General features: G+C 36.2%; 4 protein-coding genes, 1 long non-coding RNA gene, 1 other non-coding gene and 1 pseudogene across 12 annotated transcripts; 1 reads left to right on the top strand and 6 right to left on the bottom strand.

Moving 5' to 3' along the window:
• Positions 1-33: 33 nt before the first annotated feature.
• On the bottom strand, positions 34-3,468 carry LOC133705038 (uncharacterized). 6 transcript variants are annotated; one of them, XR_009844183.1, is made up of 6 exons: positions 3,228-3,468; positions 2,776-3,084; positions 2,520-2,671; positions 2,338-2,426; positions 608-1,000; positions 34-459 (listed from the first exon to the last, which is right to left on the bottom strand). It is a non-coding gene; the product is annotated as an uncharacterized LOC133705038 (long non-coding RNA). The 6 variants fall into 6 exon arrangements; XR_009844182.1 differs by having other exon boundaries at positions 2,520-2,880; positions 2,954-3,084; XR_009844184.1 differs by having other exon boundaries at positions 2,520-2,860; positions 2,954-3,084.
• A 571-nt stretch (positions 3,469-4,039) lies between these two features.
• LOC133704481 (lysine histidine transporter 2-like) lies at positions 4,040-6,997 on the bottom strand. The gene is made up of 7 exons (XM_062129311.1): positions 6,114-6,997; positions 5,574-5,957; positions 5,005-5,398; positions 4,728-4,833; positions 4,511-4,602; positions 4,378-4,446; positions 4,040-4,274 (listed from the first exon to the last, which is right to left on the bottom strand). Exons 1-7 carry the CDS (start codon positions 6,287-6,289, stop codon positions 4,176-4,178), a joined length of 1,320 nt encoding a protein of 439 aa, XP_061985295.1. The 5' UTR covers positions 6,290-6,997; the 3' UTR covers positions 4,040-4,175.
• An 80-nt stretch (positions 6,998-7,077) lies between these two features.
• LOC133704480 (uncharacterized) lies at positions 7,078-11,172 on the bottom strand. Its single transcript, XM_062129310.1, has 2 exons — positions 9,757-11,172; positions 7,078-8,527 (listed from the first exon to the last, which is right to left on the bottom strand). The coding sequence occupies exons 1-2, from the start codon at positions 10,462-10,464 to the stop codon at positions 7,265-7,267; spliced, it is 1,971 nt and encodes a 656-aa protein (XP_061985294.1). The 5' UTR covers positions 10,465-11,172; the 3' UTR covers positions 7,078-7,264.
• Positions 11,173-15,109: 3,937 nt separating this feature from the next.
• On the bottom strand, positions 15,110-16,830 carry LOC133704482 (pentatricopeptide repeat-containing protein At3g04130, mitochondrial-like; annotated as a pseudogene).
• A 1,301-nt stretch (positions 16,831-18,131) lies between these two features.
• LOC133705946 (glyceraldehyde-3-phosphate dehydrogenase GAPC1, cytosolic-like) lies at positions 18,132-21,203 on the bottom strand. The gene is made up of 12 exons (XM_062131404.1): positions 21,123-21,203; positions 20,976-21,008; positions 20,787-20,887; positions 20,005-20,120; positions 19,771-19,870; positions 19,493-19,639; positions 19,336-19,396; positions 19,133-19,230; positions 18,874-19,016; positions 18,702-18,785; positions 18,502-18,591; positions 18,132-18,389 (listed from the first exon to the last, which is right to left on the bottom strand). Exons 1-12 carry the CDS (start codon positions 21,124-21,126, stop codon positions 18,341-18,343), a joined length of 1,026 nt encoding a protein of 341 aa, XP_061987388.1. The 5' UTR covers positions 21,127-21,203; the 3' UTR covers positions 18,132-18,340.
• Positions 21,204-23,922: 2,719 nt separating this feature from the next.
• On the bottom strand, positions 23,923-23,996 carry TRNAV-AAC (transfer RNA valine (anticodon AAC)). The gene has a single exon. It is a non-coding gene; the product is annotated as a tRNA-Val (tRNA).
• A 99-nt stretch (positions 23,997-24,095) lies between these two features.
• On the top strand, positions 24,096-25,179 carry LOC133705398 (uncharacterized). Of its 2 annotated transcripts, XM_062130574.1 has the most exons (4): positions 24,096-24,221; positions 24,305-24,481; positions 24,691-24,779; positions 24,871-25,179. In XM_062130574.1, exons 2-4 carry the CDS (start codon positions 24,452-24,454, stop codon positions 25,028-25,030), a joined length of 279 nt encoding a protein of 92 aa, XP_061986558.1. In that variant the 5' UTR covers positions 24,096-24,221; positions 24,305-24,451; the 3' UTR covers positions 25,031-25,179. The 2 variants fall into 2 exon arrangements, with proteins under 2 accessions (XP_061986558.1, XP_061986557.1); XM_062130573.1 differs by having other exon boundaries at positions 24,205-24,481.
• The last annotated feature ends 305 nt before the right edge of the window (positions 25,180-25,484 follow it).

Genomic DNA, 25,484 nt, shown 5'->3' with positions numbered 1-25,484 from the left:
TGAGATAACTGCATAGAACATTGAGAGGTGAAGTGAATGAATATAATACAGTATGCATTTATACCAAATATGCTGAGTTCGATTGTTAGAAAAGAACAAGATTGATCCCGGTGGTCATGAATCACTCAACCCATGCAATTAATTTAATAACATGCGGAAATCTTCTATCAAAACGAGTTTCCAGAATCCACTGTTGTTCCATTTAATTGAACATTCGGTGTGTTGGATCTTTAATTCTGATCTTGTGCTCCAGCTTTGTGCCATTTCGAGTTTGGGACAATCCCTCACTGAGTTTAGGTCCAGTATTTGTATGCCTATAGTAATTGAAGCATTCATCTTGTCAGGACTCCCATGGTACTTGAGCTCAGCAAAAGTGCCACCTCCTTGTCCCTTTGCCTGTGTTCCTGGGTTTATGCAAATGGACTTCCTTTGCTCTTCCCCTTCAACCAGGAAAATCACCTGCGCCAGAGAGCACACAGTTAAAGGGTTTGAAGAAGATGAATCCATCATCCACCAGTCAGTTACATTTTGGAAACTATTTTGCGTTTTATTTTCTTGAAATTGAGACTAGAACTGCAAGGAATCAGGTATTTGGCATTATGTTTACCTTTATAAAGTACTTCATGTCTGAAGGCAGGATGAGAAAATCTGGAATTGAGGTGATGTGAAGAGCTTCTGGAGACAATTCACCACTTTTTGACTAGTTACCCTTCTCATTATTTCCAGACAAAACAACTCATCAAAGCTCCTGCCTACAGTCCCTTTCTTAATCTCTGAATTTTCAGAATCAAGTAATAGCCCCATCTAGAACAGCGCCAATAAGTCTGGCGTGATATTTCCAGAGACAGCAAGGAACCCAAGCATGATATTAGATTCAAGAACAGAAAAATCATACTAGTATAAGTAATTAAGGTAACTTTCTGCCTGCGTATGCTTGCAGCTCAGTCAGAGGCTCAAATAATAAGCTGTCTGTTGAGGTAAAAGGACCCGAAGTAATAAGCTGTTAAGACAACAGAATTATTTCCTTAGGATTGAAAGATTGCAGGAGTACTAGAGAGCAAATGCGAGCGCTCAATTTAATATTATATCCAATGCGACTTATGAATCAAAACATTGACAGATAAGTGAATTATTGTCTAAAGTAGTCATGTTATTTTAATTCCATGTTTTCTGTCAAATGCTCTACAATTTTAATCCCATATAAGTGAATCATTTATACCATCCACGCCAGCAACAGCTATGAAACATGGTATGCGTGGCGTATGATCAAACACAAGAAACAGTGTTATTCTAATATCCCCGTGTAATGCAGAAGACAAAGCTACATACAGCTGATATTACTATTGCAAAGATATGGCACACATAATCAGGATTAGCATTTAACAGTCTCTTCCCTGTGACTCATAATCAGGATTAGCATTTAACAGTCTCTTCCCTGTGACTATCTTTCATATGACAAAAATATCCAAGAACACCTCGTTTGTCAGATCTTTTGACTACAAATCAAGGGATTGGGAAAACTTGGTCCTGCTTTATCCTGGACACAACCCCTTCAGGGGCAAACTTGGCCAAGCAGGGACTTTGGGGAGGCCAATACAGTTATGTTTATCACATTGCCTGACACACAGATTTCTTCCAAAGAGACCATATCTCAGACCATCAATTGGCATCGTTGCAGTATTGCTTAAAGATACCAGCATGTAAATCTACTTGATCATGAAATTCCCAATATACATGTCCCTTCCAAGTTGATTGATGCAAATGAATAGCATAAAGGAAACTCCTGGCACTTCTTATACCTGCTTTGCAGCATGATGGACCTTCTCATTTAGACGCCCTTCTCCATCACAACAAATCATTCCAACAGCAAATATACTTCTTTGAAACAATAGTTCAAATCAAATGCACGAATGCACAACTTTATAAGCATGAAAGTTCTTAACATAAAAGCATAACGAAGAATTTAGAGAGCAATTAATTCATCAAAGGCCAACTAAAAAATAATCTTATTTTTTAGCCCAAAAAAAAGCCAATAAAAGAAGAGGGTGTAGGAAGAAACCTGGATACAAGAAATATTTACATAATTGATATGTCAGGGTCCCCCGGATACAAGAAATAATAACAAAATTGATATGTCAGGGTCCCTATACAGTTATTTATATCCATCAAAGATAAGCAAGCCATGGTATTACATGCTGAAATGATTGTACTTATCTGAATGCGAATAAATACACAAATATCATTAAAGCAAACAGCAGCCAAGTTACATAAATATCATTGAAGCAAACAGCAGCCAAGTTACATAAATATCATTGAAGCAAACAGCAGCCAAGTTACCTCAATTGTGGGGTCCATCGGTTCCTCATCAGCCCAGAAGTGAAAAGTGCAGTTGCGTGCTTTCTAATCTCATTTTCAAGTGCATTAAACTAAACAATGAGAAAATTATGTTAGTGCAATGCAGAAAAAGTGGAGGTAAGAAGAACCACTTTATAGTTTATGCAGTAAGAAGTATCATATACCCTATCTTCAATCCTCTCATACATGAACCTTCAATCATGATCTGGTCCCAATCCATGGACTATCAAGAACACCTCTTGCAAGGGTTAAGCCCTCTTAATAATTTCATCCTCAAGTTTCCCATGGCCATGCTCATCATCATCGTTCTCCACATCTGAAAGGTTATCAATGTTGAATTTGACCACAAACTTATCAGTACATCGTCCAAAGGGTGTCACATGTTCTGACGGTTTCCCAAAAGAATAGCCATTTACACACAATTTGGATGTTGAATCAGATGGCTCCAAGTAGAGTTTTAGAGATTTGTCTGTTGGAGTGCTGGGGATTTCTTCTTTCAAATCTTCTTCATCATAATTCAAGATCCTAGACATTTTCAGTCCACGTCGAAACAAATTAATAGCAAAACAAAGAAACAGCAATCAAATAAACCACTCACATGTCCACATCTTTGCTTGGATAGATATGCAGAATGGGTTCCTCTTTAACAACAGCTTCTCTCAGTTCATTTTGCAAGCGCAACAAAAACCCATCCATTCACCATTTTGATCTGTCGATTCATAGAGTTGCCTGCGACGTATTCACATTCCGCTCACACGGTTAAGATTGAAAGAAATTTTATTTGCTTTTACTTATGTGAAAATTAAAAATATAAATAAATAATCATGAAAAATAATAAATAAATAAAAAACAGAGGGGGAACAAAAAATCACCTATTGGGATAGTAAATCTCCCAGCTTGAGACGATGGATGATGGCTTCAGATTGTAACTTACACAGAAAGAAAGCCCTAATAATAATAAAAAAATATGATCAGGACCTGAATCAGTGGCATTGCAAGAAAATTAAGGGGGAAATATTTTTTTTTTCTATATTTTTTCATGTTTTCTCGGATATAAAATGTCAAAAGTTTAAATAAGAGAGAGGAGATTCTCTCTCTCAAGACAAGTTGACGGTTAATGCCTTTCATATGCTTTTAAATTTTGTGTATTTACCTTTGTATGTTAAAAATATTTTTTAATTAAAAAATGTTAAATTGATATTTTTTAAAACATCTAAAAAATATATTTGGGTTTTTTCTTTCACTTCCAAAAAAAAATTCATCGATTTCGATTCTGCTCTCTTTCCTGAGGTTCTTCAGGATCAGATGAGAAAGTTCACTTCGAAACAATTTTCACCTACTGGTGTGCTTTTATCATAGATTTATAGAAACACAAGAACTCCACGTTTGTGCTGTTCTTTCCTTTTTTTTTTGTGCATGGTCTATGAGCCATACAAGCGTTGGACAAACAACATTGAAACTTAAGAAAGAAGATCGAGCTACACCTTGAACTTTGAACCAGCTAATCTTGAAAGATCAACACATGGCTAGCTGCAAATCTCATATCAAAATCTATTTTGATGCTTTATGTACAACTTTTTTTGGATTTTGTACATAAAATTAAGCAACAACGTGTTGCTTAGCATAACAGAAAATCACTTCTACTAGACCTAGGCAGTGATGGATTTGCATATCATGTTGATGGTTATGAAGAGAAACCCTAACATAAATTCCAGAATTGTTAAATTCGAGTTTCCTGCTGAGGGCACAACCAGCAAAATAATTGTTGATACCCTCTCTCCAAATTTGCCCTGCCTTTGTGATCGCTTTTGGAACGATGTTCATGAGAAGAATTCGTAGTCCTTGGCTGTAAGGATGATATGCCTTAGAGCACCAATGGGTGACAGTATCATCAAGAGAACGCCTAGTATAACGCAGACCTGGAAAATATTTTTGAATTAAAATCAAACTAATCAGCTCAAGCCTCAAGGAAATATTGATTACTTGTGCGTGAAGCAGTGCAGGTTGTTAAAGATTACATACCCAATTTGCTGTCCAAGAGAAGCCGAACCTCTTCGGTTTGTAGATGGAAAGCCACATGACGCAGGGGAGCTGCAAACAGTAGAGTTTTTTTAAGTAATAATAACATAAATATGCAGTAGGGTTGAGAGCTTACGAAGTATGTTGTTGGGGCAAAAGCAAATCCTCCGAAGAAAGAAAGCAGGCCATTGAAGAATGGAATACATATACCAACAAGCATTGTGAGCCCTGAAGCAACCAAGTCAAAGAAAAGATTTAGCACCCAAAGTTGCAGATGCAGACTTACAGAGGTATTCAGAACAGGTAGCTTGCTTGCTCATAGAAAAATAGAGTGGCCTGGAAGCTGCACTTACCAACATATACCGTGCGAGTAACAAAGCGAAGCATGAAAGAAGGAGAAAAGTGGAGTTTCTTCACCAATGCAGTTTCCAGCAAGTCGAACACTGCAATTGCATATATCTGCAGATTGGAACATAGAGACGTGTGTGTGTATATATATATATATATATATATATATATGATCAGTCAATACATGTGCATGCAAGTGCAGTTGGCCAGGAGAATAGACCAAGCCTCAACTCATGAAAAATAGAACTGATGATTATTAAAAATATTTTTTAAAAAGAGCACCTGGTAGCTTCCAATAACATGAATGACAACAAACATGTTAGCAGCTGCAATAAGCCAAGATGGTTTCTGCAGTGAGATTAGAATGTTGTCGTCCACGCTGTTGCCATAACACCAGTATCCAATCAAGGCAACTGGGAAGTAGCAGAAGGCGACGACGAGATATGCAAGGAAAGCTCCTCTCCACATGGGTTTCTTGGAAGGCTTCTCTGGAGTAGAAGGGATTGTTGCTTGAATCTCCAAGACCACATTGTGACCAGCATATGCAAAGGCTACATCACCCAAGGCAGTGATAAAGTCAAAGAAAGCTCCTGTTCTAGTTCTAGCTTTATAGCTGTAGTCGACATCAGGCTGAACCCCCTTGTTAAGCGTGGCAGCCCAAGCAATTGTAGAGTAACTGCAAGCAATCATCATGATATCCAAATTAAGAAGGGTCTAATTGGATTATGCTTGTAGATCTAAAACGGATGGTAATTTAAATAATTATGCTTGCATGGGAATTGTAACATTGTTAGAAAGATATTAGTTACAACAGCCATTTGTATTTGATGGCTGGGCACATATGTACGTACCTTAAGGACATGACTGCTGCAGCCAGCGAGATAACACTAATGGAGTTTAGATTGGGAAGATGAGCCAGTACCATCTGAACTGAGGCGAAAATCATGATGAAGTATGTTAGCTTGATGTCTTTGCAGTTGGGGCAAACCACATCATGGAACTTCTTCAATGATTTTCCTCCAGTAACCATATAGACAATATTTACTCCAACTTGTACAATTAGTTGCTGCGGCACAACAATCCAGAGACCCAGCTTGTCTCCAAACACATGTTGCCCTAGCTCATGGTACCTGTCAAATCGTTTGCCAGGCACCATCTCATGCATTTCGACCATTTGCCACAGAGTGTACAACGTGATCACCCATGACAAAACAAGTATGGCGATTCCTGGTCCCCTGTAATTCATTAATGCAGAACAAGGAGTATTAGATATGCTCCTACACACACACATATATTGATCTACGCATATATACCGATTAATTAGCAGCAAAATTAATTCAATATCATCTTTAAAAATGGTCCGATCATGATAGAAAATCAAGCATATATACCATCCAAGTTGAGCCATGGCATAGGGGAGGCTAAGGACACCAGCACCAACCATGGCAGTAACATTGTGGAAGGTTGAGCACCACCATTTGGCTTTCCTAGAGGAAGTGATTGGAAGCCAATCATCTATGGCCTTCTCTTTTGCTGCTGCATCATTCCGTGACTCGTTGTAAGCCATAATTACAATCAAGCTTGCGAGTTAACTTAACAAAAAAAAGTCACAGGACAGTTGGCTGATCCAAGCAATCTTAGCCTCGTGGATTCCTTTAATTCTCCTCGAGCTGTATATACAGGAAGCTCTAATGAAATCAGCACAAAGAAACGCAATTGCATATGAGATGATAGTGTGGAGGATGCTGTAATTATCAGATGATCCTTAGAACAAAGATGGCAAATTCGTGACAGTTGGTGGCTCAGGATGCTATTTCGCTTCATAACCGGATTTTGAATCTTACTAAGCCATCCGTGGAGGGACATGAGATACCACCGTTAAAAGTACCAACATACCCTTATCCTGTGTGGTATCTATATCAACAGGAGGGGCTTCGTTAGTAAATTCGTGCATGTTTGAAAATGGCATGTTGAATCTTTAATTTGATACTGATATATTAGCCACTAGTTGATCGAAAATTCCTCCAAAAAGCTGGCTATAATTAGATCAATAAGCTAGGAAGATGCGTGTATGGGGGAGACTGAGGTCTTAAGCAGTGCAGGGAATCAGCTATAATTAGATGTCCTTGCCATGTTGTTGTCTTGTTTCTTACTTGTCGCCGAAGTAAGTGTTTCAATCAACTTCAACATCAGCTTTAGATATCTGCAAGGACATTAAAGCATATGACATGGTACTGTTTTGCAAGCTCACCACTCAACATTATGATAAATCGTTTCTGAATATATGAGTTCGATTCCATAGTCAGTTTTGTTAGAATCAAACAGTTAATATACTGAAAAAAGTTCAACTGTGAATTAAGAAATGTAATAGCAGAGTTTCGATATTTATTAATAAAACTCCTTTAAACATTATTCAGACTAAGACAATCAGTATACACACACACAATAAAACTAAAATGTGGAAAGAACACCTTGGATTCCTAAACAAAAATTCTACTCTCTGAGGATCCTGCCAAAACTCCAAAGTCTTTTTACAATCAATTCAGGCTACTAATGGATTGGCATGCTTGTAGCTCTGATTTGTCCCTGAAGCTTCCACTGTTAGGCCTTGTGCACCAAAACAAAAGTACTGGTTCATCAACTTCTTGTTGACGGATGCTTGCTTATGTTTTAATGGCTGATTTGAGTATGAGGTTCCTGCAATATCAATGTCCTTTTCTTTATCCAATGAAATGGGCGAAGACAGGGATGACCTTGGAAAGGGACTTGAAGGTGAAACGGCTAAATGTTGTTTTGCCTGAATAACACCATGCATTAGCCCGATGGTAAATTTCTTTCTAGTTAATGGACTTGGAAGACTGCTCCTTCCAGAAAATGTCCTTTTGTTGGTTGAGAAGGAAAACAGTTTTGAGTATCTCTGCCGGAGAGGAATTGGACGGTCTTCCAAGGTTTGGCATAAATTAAATGAGTTCAAAGGGTCGTCATCTTCTAATTCCATAAAAGCAGCTTTTTTCTCTTTCCTCCTGGGCAACTGAAGGAGAGACCTGAGACGCCTTGCAGTATTATTTACAGAACCTGATTTTTTGTTGTCCAGGGAGTTACCCATGTCAATATCACTTGGATCGCTAAAGCATGAATTGTCACCAACACTTGTGTCATCACAACTGGCATCAAATGCGTTCTCGATACCAGTGTACAAGAATATCTCTGCATCTGGAATTCTAAAAGAAGTGCCAGGACTCATTCCTATACCATGCCCTTTCAGATGGGAAACCATAGCACTTCTAGCTATGTTATCCTGACAATTAGAGATCCCTCCGGCTGAAATCAGCTGCTTTATTAAGATTTGAGAAGATGCTGATCTCGGTCGTTGCTTGAGGAGATCTAGTGGAGTCATGGCATCTGCATCACGGATATTTAAGTTGATTGATGGTACAGTCATGAGAAGTTCCACCAGATCAGACTGAATATTCTCAATTACAGCCAAATGAAGAACTGTTCTTCCATCATTGTTCTTGACATTGATGACATCTTCGATATTCACAATTTTACCACTCGCTAACTGCTTGATGAGCTCAATCTGCCAATCCACTCTTCGAAAACCAGAGGTTCGAAAACCAGACACTGCCATATGGAGAAAAGTATCTCCATAGTTGTTTGTAAAGGTTGCGAGTGAGGGAGATGCAAGTATCAGAACCTCTGCCACAGCTAAGTAACCCCTGTAAGCAGCCACATGCAGTGCTGTGTTCTCTTGATAATCTTTGGAGGCAATGATATCAAAGGATGTAATAAGATCCTTAACCACCTGCATGAACAGGATAGATTATTCTGTAAGTGCTACTTTTCATAGGTCCAAAGGATAGGGATATCACCATGAAGAACAAAGTGGATTCGTCCCTGCACGAGCACAAAAATAAAAAATGACGGGGTAATAGTAACAGAAATGGACTCGCGATAGGTATGCAATTACATGCCAGCAGATGGGCTCTAGATATAAAACATTTCCAATCATGAGATTCCACGAGAGTAGATAGGAGCGTTCCTGACATCTGATAGCCAGTCCATCAAACAGAAGTAAAAAAGAAAAGATAACTCCTATGATCTGTTGGCCATTTCTTTCAAGAAGTAAAATGAGTAGACTCTTACTGTAAGAACCAGCAATATGGGACTTCTGCCAATGTATGCATTGCGGCTAACAGCAATATGGGATTCTCCCAGAAAAGGCTTAATACCTATTTGATAAGTCAAGGTTCTTGATTTGAAGGAGGCTCATAAAATATGAACTGATGATAAAATTGGCACCTGAACAACAAAAATCCAAATGGTACACCGGCAAACATGTGTTTCAAGGATGGCAGGTCTCAGAAATGGAAATTTGGATGGAAATGGCATCATGTAACTGCACTATTGTGTACGGCTTCGTTTCATTTTTGAGGAACTTATTGAATCCTTGGTCTTAAGTACTATTTGAGAAAAGTCAGATAAAATTTAACAATCAGTATAGTAAATGCTCATGAGTAAAAAAATGGTATCACCCATAAGCAGAGCTTAATTCTAACTTCATGCTTTACTGACTATGCTACTAGCAGTTTCAGGATTTGCAAGTCATAAATATCAACCTATGAAATCCTCCCTACTCCAACTCATATGCATAAGCAAACCTGTATCTTAACATATTCTAAAATCATAGGTGGAGAAATTCACTTAAAACCAATGAAAGATGTGAACTGTTGAAACAAGGGAGGGAATTAAACCAGGAGCAATCAAGGAGTCTAATCAAAAGCATCACAAACAGGTCCTTTCCTCAAATGGGGGAAATCAATCTTTCTCTACCAGTCATTTAATATTAGATGACTGTCCTTTCTACATCATAATAACTTAATGCACTTGGAACATGTACTCAGAAAAGAGGAAAGGAATGACAACCATGCACCAGCAAACTAAGATATCAGTAAAGCTTCCGACCATGAAACTAGAAGTATAAGAACGAGTATCTAGAGTTACTGAAAAAGCACAAAACAGAATAGGCCTTACCTCGACCTGCCCCCTCCCTGCGGCAGCATGTAAGACCGTGGACCCTTGAGCATCTCTATAAGCCAGAATATCAGAGCAATCTCCTAGAAGCTCCTTCAAGATCTCCAAATTCCCACCTCTAGCCGCAGCATGGACAGCTCTATTCTTCATCTCCCAGTTAAATTCCGAATGACTCTCACTCTGCTGCTCTACCAACTCTCCTCCAGAGCCAAGGCCACAACGTGGTGAAATAGAGAAATCAAGCAAGAGCCTGAAAACCTCAGAGTTCCTGCTCCTGGCCGCGGCATAAAATATGTCAGTAACACCATATTCTCCTTCTCCAAAAACAAGAAGAGGGTCTCTCTCCAACAATTCCTTGACAAAGCTCCCATCACCAGCTGAGGCAGCAGTGTACAAAAGCCAACCACCATATCCAGCTCTAATGAGAGTGTTGTGACCTCTTTTTGTTTCGCATTCTAGCAGGAGCTGCCTGGCTACATGAGAACGACATTTGGCAACATCATTGAACTGCTCCTCGTCGTCCCAAACAGTTTCTAGCCGACGAATCCGACGAAGGGAAGTGAGTTTGATTAGGAGATTCGTGTCAAGGTAAAGAAGTTCCCTCACCAAGTCATAGTGGCCATTAGCAGCTGCAAAATCAATGGGTGTCGCATACCACCACTGATCTCCAGTGCTTTCCCACCTAAGAGGGAAGTGCGAAGGTGGCATCGTTGCCTATATTCGATGATAAAAAAACAGTAATAATTAGTAGAGTTGAGTAAGTACCCAGCAGATGTTTTAATCAAGAAAATGCAGAGAATTCAAGAATCCAGCGGGAAGTTGTGAAAATGAGAGCAAAAGTGGTAAGAGTGAAAGGCCATCAGCTAGTAATGATTGCTAGCTCAACCTTTCGAAGTGGAATTGATTCTTTTTATGTGAGAAAGTTTTTGGGAAAGTTGCAGGGATAAGGAATATTGGAATTCAGGAACAAAAATTAGATCACAGCTCGTGGGAGTTAAACGAGGCACAGGGGAAGAAACAGAGAACTATCAAAGGAAACCCACGGCCAACCAGATGATATAGAGGGAACAGGAGGCAAAGAGGGCAACTGTCGCTTAAACGAGGCTCCACATGCAATGAATGAAGAAGAGCATCTTGTGAAAGTAGAGGAAATGAAGGGAGGGTACACAGGCCAAGCCATACCACCCGTTCAACTGTTTGCCGAAGATAACATAAAGAAAATGACCACTTGATTTTTAGCCTTTTGGGAAATTTCTTTCTTTCTCGTGGTGGAGAAAAGGGGTTCGCATTAGATTCCTTCTGGTCCGTGAAAAAGAAACTTTAATTCCATTTCCTTCAAGGAAACGAGGGACGGATGGCTCTACACTCTCTCCCAATTCACATAGCTTTCGTATCTTTGGCTTTTTGCATCAAATTATCTGCTATTCAAGGTATTTAACACCCTCCCCTTCTATATTATAATTTTGCATTATGCACTCAAAGCATCCATGGCCTTAACTAATATATGTCCCAAGCCAGGCCACCAGCTTATCAGAACTTGCATCATTGGACGAAGAAAGCCACGCAAGGATGCGCAACTCATTATCCGGTCTGCTAACTATGTTTAAGGACAGTGACAGACAAAGCACATTCATTAATGGCTTCATTCTGCCGTTAATGCAACTGAGAGTTTGTTAGGCTAATGCATCTAACTCCACTAATAAAAAACCTCCACCCAGTTACTTACAAACCATCAGTCAATCAAATTGATGTTTCATTAATTTTTCCTCTCGCTCTAGGAGTTGCCCCCGTGATTATGTCGCAAGCTCTCTCCTTTCATTCGCTGGTTCCTTGCATTTTAGTGTTGATCCAGCTAGAAACTTGGCTGCTTAAGTAGATACCAGGACAGTGTCGGTTGTTGATTCTGTTGTCTTAAAATAAAGTGCTTTAAGAGTAGCCCAATCAGGTTGACTTATTAGGGGGTGGCAGAACAATTTCTGTTTCTGTTATTTAAAAAAAAAAAAATTTCTTTTAAAATAATTAAATTAATATTTTTTAAAATATTTTTACTATGATTTTGATATATTAATATAAAAAATAAAAAAAATACATGAAAAAAATTATTTTAATATATTTATAAGTAAAAAGCTATTTGAAAAATATTTAGTGAGTGTATAGGAATGTAAAATATGTTTCATTTTAAAAACAAATTAAATTAATATTTTTAAAAATATTTATTTTTTATAATTTTAATATAATAATGTTAAAAAAATAAAAAATTAATTTAATATATTTTTAAATAAAAAATATTTTTAAAAAATAGTTGGCATGTACCTGTTCTTCTTTATATGATGCAACCTTGATTGATTTTGCAGTACAAGCAAATCATATCCTTTGATTGGATAGCTCAAGGAATGATCCAATGGCTGTCAATTTATTGTAAGAGCTGGAACCGACCATGTAGTAGGTGTAACATGCCGACTGATATTTTCCATTAGAGCAGCAGTTCCATTCACGAGCTCTTGTAATTTAATTTTTTTTATTAAAAATATATAATGAAATAATTTTGTTTTTATTTTTTACAAATTATTTTTAACATTAATATATAAAAAATATATATAAAAATATAAAAACAACAAAAAATAAATTCTTTTTAAAAAAAAAAACACAGTTTCTCAACCGTGTTTCCAAATAGTGTTCCAAAAAGAGGACAAAGATTTGACGATGGCAATCCAACAAATTGGGCTGCACAGAAATCACTCAGTCTCTACTTCGAACAAAAAAAAAAAAAACACAGTAGCCAATCTAAATTTCACTGTAATAATCCCCCTTGCTATCTGCTCCAATCTTGTTACTGACCTCGATCACTTCGAAGCACTGCCGGCTCACCAAACCGACCCTCAAATATTTAAACCAGGCCTGTAAATATTGTGCATGCCATTCAACCTATTATCTGGCGTTTTATCAGCTTCTTTTATTATTATTATTATTATTATTATTATTATTCGGTCAGTTTATGCGCAACTCGACTAATTCTACAGGTTCTAAAATTAACGACCATATAAGCCTTCAGCAGCCCTGAAGTTTATGAGACTCGAACTAATGATCTATGGGAAGCAAACTCAGAACGTAACCAGTTGAACTAGACCCCTCATGGTTAACTATTTGTAGGGGTTAACTGGTGACTTCTATTTTATATTAACGTGGATGTCCGGATTAGTTTGTGCGCATCTTCACTAATCTCATGGATCCTAAAATTAACGATCATATAAACTTTTAATAGCCTTAAAATTTATAAGAATCAAACAAATAATTCATGAGAAGCAAAATTAAAACCTAATCAATTCAGCTAAATCCTCTCTCAAACCAATTTATATATGTCAATCAAGATTAAATTCCGTTCTGAAATACATGAAGAAAGCATCATCTACGTCAAGACTTCTTTTCTGTGAAAGCAACTTAAATGAATTCTCTATCAATCAGTTTGAGTTCTTCCATGTATGGACAGGAGGAGGCTTTGCTACGGGAGAAAGATGCTTTCAAGTACTGTAAGAAAAGATGTACCGGTTTACCTGATAAAATACTCGAAAACTGGCCCATGTTGCACATGGTTGGCTTCATGTTCTCCGAGGACATCCTCGTGAAAGCAATTCCATGGCCCATCGAGTCACTTCTTGTTTTTGTTTTACTTCTCGTCACCTGTCACCAGCATTGGATCACGAGATATGGTTTTCCTACAATTATTTAAGAGTTATCTGATCACACAGACAAGATCATGTGACGCTGCATCTTTGATGTGCACCGAAGAGTCAAACCAGCTGATAATGATATATACTAGATTGCAAGCACAAAACAGCAAAGATCTCGAGTCAGTAATCTACCAAATCATTCGAAACTCGATGGATTCAAAGAGAAGAGACAAGCTATGTAATCTGGGATCTTTAGTTAAGTGTGTGAGCTCCACTAACGTTTAACCTTAAAACTAAAAACAGGGATTGGATTGTAAGATCATCACGGAGAGTTGTCATAGACCAACCTCTCTTAGTAGAACCAAAACGAAGGGTAAAACCACAGTATCAAAACCAAAACTAGCAACTCAAATCACGCAGAGGGGAAATTGAATTATTATCTTCAATCCACTGCCATATGATCCACTATTTCAGGAAAAATCAGTAGTGGTCATTAGCATGTTACGTGCTCATGGGAAATCTTGCCTTCAAAACATTTTTGGTTAGGGTATTCTCAACGAGGCCAAAAAGACCGAAATCGTGCTTAAGAATCGGTGAATTCAGAATATAAAATCTAACTGACAAGTCCTCTTCTCATCACCCAACCATCACAGGTTACTAGAAAGAATAAACCACGGGCATTATAGAACTAAAACCAGAGGTGCGTTGAATATCAAACTTAAGAACTCGAGTAGCCAGCTTAATGTACCGAGCACGCCATCAATGATAGTAATACAACCCCTTTGGGTTTCATCATCCACCATTGTCGCTGTGCATTAACCCCCACACAAGGGGTTGCCCCAAATTACCTCAATTACTTATTAAACTTGAAGTAAATACCTTCTAAATTTGAACTATAATGCTCTGATAAGGGTGTCGAAACATTCACGACATGTTTTTGGATGGAAGCCATGGGAGGGCCTATTGATAGTTTTTCGAAAGAAGATGGTCAATGAATGCAAAAACCACGAGGTGTGTCTTTTTCAAGGTAAGTTACAGCACAGGGAGTGTCCACAGGACTAATTCCAAGAATATAATATAACATTTCTTTTATTTGAATACCATGAATTGTTTTTTTGACAAAAAACAGACTCATCCATTCAAGTTTCCGTCCTTCCGTTAGCTTTTTTGATACATGTTGTGTTTCTAGGCTATCATTTTACGGTCAGAATTAACAGAAAAGTCTATTTTTTTACCAAAAAAAATAGTTTGAGGTATTTAAATAAAAAAAATTAAAGGTCAAGAGCTAAGTTCAATTCAACCCGTTCAGGATAATTTTGGGTAATTTAGCCTTTTGAATTTGTCTACAAATCCTGTGACTCATTGATTTATGTGATTCATTATCAGGAAAATGTCTTCGCAATCGTGATCCAAACCTTGATTTGATTAACATTCCTGAATGATTACAAAATCCAATTGTAGACATTTCGAGTGCAAAAACATGAACTATATCTACCAAACATCAGTTTTTTCTTTAATGAACGAAGAAGCCAAAAAAAAACAAAGAAAAAAAAAGCTATCAGTAAAGGCATCCTAAATTGTCCAAAAACAGCACCAGCATGCTAAAATGTCATGTATAAGTACACCACATTCTATGGGAGAAAAAAAAGTTTGTGAAGAAAAGAGTCCAAGATGTTCACCATGGATTAGGGAAGCTTGTGCCATGCATTTATAATTTTTTCATGAAATCTTCAATTTTCTCAGCAGTATCATACATATTCTTTAGTTCGACCTCCTCCAAAAGCAAATGACATGTTTGATATTTTGGTTATATATTTTTACCGATCATTTCCTCGAACAGATGGCAAGCCCACTGGCATTTGTTTGCTCTGCAAAGGCCATGAATTAAAAGAGCGTAGACTGATCTATCAAGACTTAGCTGATGCTTTTTCACCATCTCATCCATTAATTGAATCAACAAATTCATGTCTCCAATTCTAACGCATGCCTTGAGCAATGAGTAGAACGTCTGACCATCAAGCTTGCAAGGTGCCAACGTTTCCATCTCCTTGAGAAGAGCAAGGGCCTTTGATACTTGACCATCATGACAGAGCATAGCAATCATGGAGTTATGGGTAGATGTCATATCAGGTTTACATTCAGTTGACTTCATCCTCTGAGCTAGTTGTAAAGCCTCCTCAAAATTTTGTGCCTTGGCCAGAAAAACAGTGATGGTGGTGTAAGTAACAGCATTTGGTGGGCACCCTTGTGCTTCAATTTCATCAAGGAGCTCATAAACCTTATAAAAGTTGTATTGGCGGCAATAGAATAAGATGATGGTGGAGTAACTGATTACACAAGGGTGACAAGCATGCCCTTGCTCATCTCTTGGAGAGTCCAGAGTGCTTCGTCAACCCGATTGGCTTTACACCAACCATGAATAAAAATGTTAAATGGGTGAGCATTAGGCACACCAACCATGAATAAAAATGTTAAATGGGTGAGCATTAGGCCAAATATGCGACTTAAGCTCCAAGAAGATAGCGCTGGCCTGCTCAACATAGCCCTCTTTGCAAAGGGTGTCAAGCAACAAGTTCATAGACTCCGAGTTCTTCTCCAACCTGAAAATTCCCAACTCATCAAACATCCTCACAGCATCTTCCCATTTTCTTGCCCCAGAAAACCATTTAATGGCCATACCCACAGTGTTGAGTGCAACTAGATGATTTCGATTCATTTCCTCTAATAGCCCTCATTTGATCCATTTGTTTCATTCTCCCCAGATTGTCCACCATCATATCATACGCCTTGGGTCTATGTTTATAGCCAGAGCGTAATCTAGCCCATCTAAAAATACCCAATGCAGATTTCCAATCATCCTTAAAGCGGAAGAGCAATTGGTCAACAAGGCTATTAGAAACCTCGATGTTATTACACACTTTATCGTGAGCCAAAGACAGAAGAATCTCATCAGGACTACTTCCCGCACGAACTTCAGCAGCGACTAAGTTAAAACTTGACTGATTTCTAGGGTCTAGACGCTTTTCTTGATGATAAAATGCAGTGCTTGTAAACAGGGAAGATGATTGTGGAGAAGAAACACAAGAAGAACGACTAAAAAGATGACGGGCGTTTCTAAGACAGCTTCTTAGCATTGGCACCATGTTCATTTGTCTTGATTTTTTAATAAAATTACGACAACAATAAACAATTAGAAGAAAATAGATACCTGAAAAATTGAAGAGCTGAACCGCCAGTAACACCAGAGCTAGCTTCTGTGGAGAAACTCCGGCGCTTCTTTGTGGTGTTGGACTATGATGGTATTAGACTGCAATAACCGGCGAGCAAGAGCTTGGGCTTATTATGATTTAGATAAAACACCCTCCAGCACCGAAACCACCTCCTTTTCGAGTAACGATGGGCTGAATGGAGCCTTATTATGATTTGGGTTGGGTTCGGTCTGCTCCATGATCATTATGAGTGGTCGATTTTCTTCATTTTTTTTTAATATGAAAACGTCAATTAATATTTCAAATATAACCACTTTATCACTTTTGTTAGAGACAGATTCAGAGGAAAATAGCTTAATTTGTTCTTTTATCCTTTCTCTTTATATTTATAAGATTACTAGTTGAAATTTGTGGAACCACTTATACTACATGTTTTAATCATAATTTTAAACTCTACTAATCTATTAATTTGGAATATAGTGCAAATTATATTTGTTTTTAAACCATTTTTAATATTAATCAAATTAAATATTAACCGGATCAATTTTTAGTAATTCAATAAATTAACATATGTTTTAGTTGATTGATTCAATCTCGATAAAATTTGGTTAGATTAATTTTAAAAAATTTATATTATTATTATAAAATTGATCAGATGACTCAAACTCTAAATTAAGTTAAATCTTGAGTCTAATATAACAATTATGATTTTAAATTATAAAATCAATTGTAATTGGAGTTGGAACAATGAATAAAAAATAATTTTGATAAAGATAAATTTTGATTATTCAAAGAATTATATAAAGTAAGAGACGTTTTTTTATAAAGATATTTTAGTTTCTAAGCCAAACATGCCTAGTCTCTATGTACTGGCTTCGCACGTAGACTAAATATTTTTTTATATTTTTACATGTTATTTTAATTATTAATTAATTATTTATAAAATCTTTTCTTATAAAAAAAACAAGGATAGGTTATTTGTAATATACTTATATCCTTTAGATTAAATATATGTTTACAATAATGCTTCTATAACTCAAAAATCATAAGAATCCATTGGATAAACTTTACAGACTTTGTTTTTTTTTTTTTTTTTAAAGGAAGAAATCAGTCATGTTTGAGAAGTTTTTATTGCAAGATATTAAATAAAATAAAAAATTTAAAAATAAAATTTCCTAAAAAAGGATAAGAAAATAAATTGATTAAATAAGAATTTTCATAAGGAATCACAAATTAAAGGAATTGAAGTAAATAATAAGATTAATATATCTTCAAATATATGTTTAGTCTAAAATCTGACAATAATTCATAAATATTTCTTTCTCGTAATGTTGGGTGGACAAATAAATGATTCGTCTCATAAATTTAGTACAAAAGTCCTCTTCAGCATCTTGCTGGAGCCTCTCTGTTCATGATCCAAACATTTTCATGCCATCATCAAAATAAGAAAGCAAACCAGCAGAGGGAAGGAGAGTGCGAGAAAAACAAATGCGAAACAAGAAAACAAACCATCTGATGCTTGTATTTTAACAGCTTTGGTATGGCTTTGAAAGCCCTTGCTTAATATCCAGAACCAATATCAGAAGACGCAGACACAGACTCAATTCTTATTTTATTTTCCAAACATTCGAGACATAATCTATAACCTTGTACTCATGAACCACATTACAGAAAAAAGAGCCTCAAATCTTCATTCTTGCTTCAGCTTTAAGCTTGAGTCTTGGCCATGTGAGCGATCAAGTCAATCACACGTGAACTGCGAGAATGGAAATCATGTATCAGTTGCTGCAAATCCTTCAAACCCTTTGGAGGAGACAATTGCAAAGGGAGCATGAATGCTGAATCGGGAAAGGAAGAAAGAGATGTACCTGTAGCCCCATTCGTTGTCATACCAAGACACAATTTTGACGAAGTTATCGTTCAGAGCAATTCCGGCCTTGGCATCAAATATGCTTGACCTGCAGCGTGAAACACAACCATAGGAGCCAATATAAAGAAAGATATCATGTGTTCTGGGCAGCACAATCCATTTAGTCTACGAAGACAACATTACAGTCGTTTCCTTTACCTGCTATCACCAATGAAGTCTGTAGACACCACATCATCTTCAATGTAACCCAAGATACCCTTAAGGTTAGTCTCAGACTCCTCCCTGGAGATCATCAAAGTAAACGAATAAAATCAGAATATAGATAAGCTTAAAGATTTTGACTAGAAGATCATTCTCACAAGCGCCTTACTTGATAGCAGATTTGATATCCTCATATGTTGCCTTCTTCTCAAGCCTGACAGTGAGGTCAACAACAGAGACATCAGCAGTGGGAACGCGGAAGGACATTCCAGTCAATTTCCCATCAAGTGCTGGCAGAACCTTTCCAACAGCCTGTGAGATTGACAAAGCACGAAGCAGAATAAGGTCCGTCGGTGCATTCATTCTGCAATAAACTATAAGCGAACAATGATCGCCCCCCCCCCCAAAAAAAAAAAAAAAAACCTTACCTTGGCAGCTCCAGTGCTGCTGGGAATGATATTAAAGGAAGCAGCCCTTCCACCTCTCCAATCCTTCTTTGATGGACCATCAACAGTTTTCTGAGTGGCTGAATTATATGGATATAGAGCATCAGAGTGATAATATTTTCAAAACCAAATGCCAAACCAACAAGATAAATCAGATATATATATATATATATAGGTAAGCTCACCAGTAATCGCGTGAACTGTCGACATGAGACCCTCAACAATTCCAAACCTCTCATGGATAACCTGTAAATCATGGGGCAAAGATGATGATTGTTAAATACGTAGCCCATTACCTATAGTTAGTTACAAATAAATGAACTCGTCGAGATAGATAAATACCTTGGCCAAGGTGGCAAGGCAGTTGGTAGTGCAGCTAGCATTGGAAACAATATCAAGATCCGGTGTGTACTGCTTCTCATTGACACCCACAACAAACATGGGCGCATCCTTGCTGACGGCGGTGATAACAACCTTCTTGGCACCTCCCTGAACCAACAAATTTTGTTTGAGGTAAAAAACAGATACTATAATCACAGTTCAGATTCTAATTCAATACATTCTGGATGATTCTGTATTAAATTAAAGCAACAAAAAAGATTAAGGAAAAGACAAGAAACCTTCAAGTGAGCAGCAGCCTTGCCCTTGTCAGTGAAAGCTCCAGTGGACTCAACAACAAACTCAGCACCAGCTTGAGCCCATGGGATCTCCTCTGGGTTTCTACCGATCAGAAATAGGAATAAACATTAAAAAAAAATCAAATCAAATCAAATCCCAGTAAAAAAAGAAAAAGAAAAAAAGAGCAAGATAATAAATTTTACTATTAATATTTACAGTATTATTTTTATTTTTACCTGACGCCAAAAACAGTGACTGCCTTCTCACCAAAGAGAAGGGTCTTCTCGTCCTTCACCTTGAGTTCACTGTGCTTCCAGTGACCATGAACCGTATCATACTTGAACATGTATGTCTACGACCCAAAGAAAAACAAAACATTTTATTAACAAATAAAAACAAAACCGAGAAACAGGGATTTTTCTCCCAATTAAAGTATGTTTATCTTTGCATTCAAAATATATTTTAAAATTAAAAAAAAATTATATAATTTTTAATCATTTTAATGTTCTAATATTAAAAATAAATTTAAAAAAATAATAATAAAATATTATTTTAATATAATTTTAAATAAAAAACACTTTAAAAAATAACTGTTATTTATCTACCACAGTCCAAAACACTATCTAAATGTATGTTTGATATTGTATGGTGTAATATTTTTTAAAAGTATATTTTTTAAAAAATATATTAAAATAATTTTTTTATTTTTAATATTAGTACATTATAATTATTGAAAAATACACACAAAAATATTTTAATGTTTTTTTTCAAGTCATATGCATTTTAAAAACAAACTCAAATAAAATTTTAAATGCAGGAACAAACTATGCCTATCATAGTAGGTGTTAAAGAGTTGAGAAAATGCTCGCTCAAAAATATTATAAAATAATATTTTATTTTTAATTTTTTATATCAAAACAATAAAACGATATAAAAAATTATTTTATTAATTTTTCTTTTAAACTATGCTAGTTTTTTCAAAAAAATCCGTAAAACAACAGCAAAAATAAGATTTTACCATGTAGTCAGTAGTGATAAAAGGATCATTAACAGCGACAAGTTCCACGTCATCTCTTCGAAGAGCAATTCTTGCAACCAAACGACCGATCCTTCCAAATCCTATCCACATTTTATTTTATTTAATGTTTAATAAATTAATGCATGTTAAAAAGAAATCAAAACATGTTAGAAAGATGAATAAAAATACCGTTGATACCGATCTTAATCTTCTTGTCGGATGCTGTTGTGTTAAAAAAAAAGAAAGAAATTAAATCCAGAGAAAATTAAAATTAAAATTCAAACAACATGAGAAAATCAAACGAGAAATTGCGGGGTGAAGAGACGTTGTCCTTACCCATTGCTGTTAGTAGAAACGGAAAACAGATGAGAGGTTTTACTAGAAACAGAGCTTTAAAGGTGCCTGAGAGAGTTGCGTTTACGTTACGTTAACGGTTTCTTCTTCTTCTGAATTTCAACTTATTTTTGAATTGTTTTAATAAGTTGATGTTAAAATAAATTTTAAAAAATAAAAAAATATATTATTTTAATAGCACTTTGAAAGACAATGACGAACACCTCCTCCTCTCTTTGTTGTGGGCGGCACGAAAGTAACTTCACGCGATTTGTGCTGTCTGAAGTTAGTTTTGAGACGTGGTTCAGGAGGGAGGTGTATTGCACATCCCTTGATGAGAGTGGGAGTTTTAGTGTTCTAGACGGGACCGTTCGGAGTGATGTCTGGCGGCTCAAATATGGCGGCCCCCGTTCAAAAGAGAGTTCTGGTCGTGGACAGCTGGAGCTTTCTGCTGCTTGCTGATATCAGCTTTCACGAGACTCAGCTTGCGTGGTGACTGGGTAAACAAGTTGGAATTTACTAACATGATTCGGAGGACAATCTCGGTGATTCGAAATAAATATCTGTTGACTTTTTTTTACATCCAAAGAAAAATTACTTTATCTATGAACACGTGTTAGAAATGTCAATAAAGCGGGTTTGAGTATTTCATATATATAAACATGATACAGTATTTAATGATAAATAAGGAATAAAATAGTAAATATCAAGTTCATGTAAATATTGAATTCTTATTATCATTTAATACGCATGATACAATATTTAATGATAAATAAGAAATAAAATAATAAATATCAAGTTCATGTAAATATTAAATTATTTTTATCATTTAATACACAATTAAATATAAAATAATTAACTCCTATAAAAGATATAAAATAATTAACAAGTAAATATAACAATGGATAATATTCCAAAATCCAAAGTGTTTATCAGTGTGTTTTTTAGCGATTATATTGTATATTAATCACAAGTTTTATCAAAATAATTTATTTTTTTCAAAGTAATCCCTTTTAGTAAGAGTTTGGAACCCTCTTATTAACCTTTAAACAAATGGTTACAATAAATGAGAAAATAGGCATTTATTCTTAAGAACAAAAGTGTTTGTTCTTAGTTTTGATGCGGTAAATGCTATAAAATTAAAAAGATATTTTTATTAAGAATAAAAAAAACTCTTTCCCTGTATGATTTTGAAGTATTTATACCCTTAAAACCATGTATAAAAAATATTTCTTAAGGGTTTAAGAGGTTTTTTTACCTTTGCAACACTTAGTTGGATAAATATCTATGACATTAACATTAATATGGGTTGAGATATCCCTCACATTAATATTAATGGGAAATGAGATACTCATAACATTAATATTAATGAGGGATAAGAGGCAAATACCCCTGATATTAGCATATTATATTAAAAAAATAATAAGAATAAGTAAATTGAGCTTTGTGGCCTCACATAGGGCCTGTAATGATTTTCAGGTCTTTTTTATCCCTTCGTGCTTGGCATAAAGCTAACCTCTTGGTTAATGGGTATAACAGCGAGTCAAACCCTTGCTTACTTAAACTTGACACTTAATCGAGTTCAAAGATGTCGGATCTGATAGCACGTCGTACCGATGTCCAACTAGGCTAGACACATAGCCAATACTTAAGTTGACGGGTCGAGAAGGTCGCTAGAACCTTACCTGATTGGCGCCAAACCTAAAAGAGATGGTCTAACAAGTCGCTAAACACATGTCTAATTAGACTCAGCGTGCAATCATACACACAAATGCTAGGTGTGACAACTTGTGAGGACTCACACCCACTTGGGCTCGGTACAATACCAATGTACAAGAATAGTGAATCTAACAGCTTGTCAAATCTCTTGTTCACTTGGGCTTAGCACGCATCCAGGCTTAGGGATACTAGGTGCGATAACTCGTCAGACCTATTCTCGCATTGGCTTTACTCATAACCATGTCTAGAAATATTGGTTCTAAAATTAAACTAGACTTATATCATCCAAATTTGATATTCTATCATGTCTAAGCATATGGAATATCGACATAAGCCAACCCATTATAAATTATAAATGAGATGTAACCATGTATTTGAAACTTCTAATGAGTAACATAGACTCAAGATTTATTTTTCATTATCAGACAAATATTGATTCATGAGACCAATAGTTTAAGAAACACACTCAACTATAAATAAATAAAAAATCACACACACATGGGGCATATTTATTGTCTTTGTCCTCGTTATTAAAACATTACAATAAGTTAAAATCAAATATTTTCCCCCTCTTTTTATATATTTTTTTCCAAAATGAATCCTCATAAATTTTATTTTAGAAATTAAACGATAAGCTACCAATTTTTCAAGAGAAAGTTGAAAATTATCCAATAAAAAGAATTATTTCATTATTCTGCTAAACAGAGACTTGAAATTCTTTTAAACACTTGCGAATTGATTGATTAAAAAAGCGATAAATTGTTTATTGGGCGTTGATGATCCACCTTAGGATTATTTCTTGAACTCAGGTTATATTCTATTTGAGTTATGCAAAGCTCAACTCAACAAACCCTAAATTTTTAAAAACTAAACTTTTTAAGGTCTCTTTTGACACATAAACAATTCTTCAGAACAAGAAGAATAGTCAGCACAGTGTTTTTTTTGCTCCGTTTATTTAAAATTGTGTTTATCAAAAAATTATTTTTTGATATTTTTGACGTAAAAAATTATTTTTATAAAATAAAAATATATTATTTTGAGACTCCTACATACCTGTAAGTTAAAAGATTAAAACACAAAACTTTGGCGTCGCCCGGGTTTGAACCGGAGACCTTCAGTGTGTTAGACTGACGTGATAACCAACTACACCACGACACCACCTTTGTTATATTCGGAGATACCATTAAATTATCACTGAACCAATTGAGCCACAGTATAGTCAATGCCGGTGTGAAAGCAAATCAAGAAGGGTGCGGCGTTCTTGGTCAGCGAGGAGTGAACGGAGAAAATATTCGGGGAGACAGAGAGGCGGTGCATGTGGACTTGAAACGCCAGGCTATGAAGTAAAGGAAAAGAAAAGGCAAGTAATTTCTTTAATGGCAGGTCGGTTTTTGCTGATCAACATTGACCTGTCCCTTTTCCTTTCCTCTCACCTCACGCACTTTATTCCATCTCTTGAATTTCAGGCCGTTAGTCTCCAACACAAAAATCTCTTAATATCACAAATAACTTCCCGTTCAGACTCTCCTATTGTTGTTTTCTCCTTCTCTCGAAGCTTAACTATCTTGGAGAAGAGGGGTTCTCCTTTCGTCCTCCCTTGCAGTCACTCTAACATGGCTTCCTCAAGATGGATTAGGCCTGAGGTATGCTTTCCAACCGTAACATTGCAGTCATGTTTCTATTCTACTCTTTAATGAATTTTGATCATCAGAAATAATAAATAAAAAGAAGACACTAAAACTTTCCATATGAAATGAAATCTCTTGCCCTTGATTTTATTCATTATAGTTTTTAAGGTCTGAGGGGTTTTAGATAAAGATCCATTGATTTTCTTTTGATGAACATGTAATAGGTGTTTCCACTCTTCGCATCTGTTGGCGTGGCAGTTGGGATTTGTGCGATGCAACTTGTGAGGAATATATGCACCAATCCAGAAGTGAGGTGATGCTGGTTGGATGTTGATGAATCTCAGGAATTATTGAGTGTGTGGTTTTGCTGATTATATTTATATTGAAATGAATGGGTGGCTCAGGGTAACCAAAGAGAACAGGGCTGCAGGAGTGCTCGACAACTTTAAGGAGGGTGAGAAATATGCAGAACATGGTCTTAGGAAGTTTGTCCGAAACAAAACCCCTCAGATCATGCCATCTATCAACGGTTTCTTCTCAGACCCAGATCTTCCAACTAACTAAAACCGTTGGCATCTTTCACGTCCGAGATTTGGAGAAAGAAGAGCAACGAAAATATTATTTGTTTCCTCTTCTTTTTACTACAGATTTTTGGTTTGATACTTTTTATTATCATTAAAACATTATTGAATAATTAATATTGTTCATCTTCATATTTCTTTTCTTCTGAATCAATGATTTTAGCTTTTATCCTTTCGTATACTTCTAGTTCTTGTGCGATAATTGATTCTCGATTTCGATTACTGATTGTTAGTCCAGTACAAGATTTAACACTTGTTTCTACGGGGCTTAAACTCCTTTCACCTGCTGAGAGCAAATTTGCCTAGCAGATCCAGAAAGATACAGGTGTGGGTTGATGATAGCCACTGTATCAATTCGTTCTCCGCAGACATGTATTTGTCATAATCTCTCATTGTCTCAATAGCAGTAGTCATTACACATGCCTGAATTTGCTGAC

This window comes from Populus nigra, chromosome 10 (assembly GCF_951802175.1).
Source record: "Populus nigra chromosome 10, ddPopNigr1.1, whole genome shotgun sequence".
Classification (NCBI taxonomy): domain Eukaryota; kingdom Viridiplantae; phylum Streptophyta; class Magnoliopsida; order Malpighiales; family Salicaceae; genus Populus; species Populus nigra.
Note: the sequence above shows the minus strand (reverse complement) of the source record. Positions and strands in the feature narration are given on the sequence as shown.

Coding starts and splice junctions, on each gene's coding strand:
- LOC133704480 (XM_062129310.1), bottom strand. CDS start 10,464: ATGCCACCTTCGCACTTCCCTCTTAGGTGGGAAAGCACTGGAGATCAG. Junction 8,528..9,756: donor CAGGGAGGGGGCAGGTCGAG/GTAAGGCCTATT, acceptor CTGTTCATGCAG/GTGGTTAAGGATCTTATTAC.
- LOC133705398 (XM_062130573.1), top strand. CDS start 24,215: ATGGCAGGTCGGTTTTTGCTGATCAACATTGACCTGTCCCTTTTCCTT. Junction 24,482..24,690: donor CAAGATGGATTAGGCCTGAG/GTATGCTTTCCA, acceptor AACATGTAATAG/GTGTTTCCACTCTTCGCATC. Junction 24,780..24,870: donor TGCACCAATCCAGAAGTGAG/GTGATGCTGGTT, acceptor TGGGTGGCTCAG/GGTAACCAAAGAGAACAGGG.
- LOC133704481 (XM_062129311.1), bottom strand. CDS start 6,289: ATGGCTTACAACGAGTCACGGAATGATGCAGCAGCAAAAGAGAAGGCC. Junction 5,399..5,573: donor GCAGCAGTCATGTCCTTAAG/GTACGTACATAT, acceptor GATTGCTTGCAG/TTACTCTACAATTGCTTGGG. Junction 4,275..4,377: donor TCTCTTGGACAGCAAATTGG/GTATGTAATCTT, acceptor AATATTTTCCAG/GTCTGCGTTATACTAGGCGT.
- LOC133705946 (XM_062131404.1), bottom strand. Junction 19,640..19,770: donor AGGCTGCTGCTCACTTGAAG/GTTTCTTGTCTT, acceptor TTGTTGGTTCAG/GGAGGTGCCAAGAAGGTTGT. Junction 18,592..18,701: donor GACTTCATTGGTGATAGCAG/GTAAAGGAAACG, acceptor TTCACGCTGCAG/GTCAAGCATATTTGATGCCA.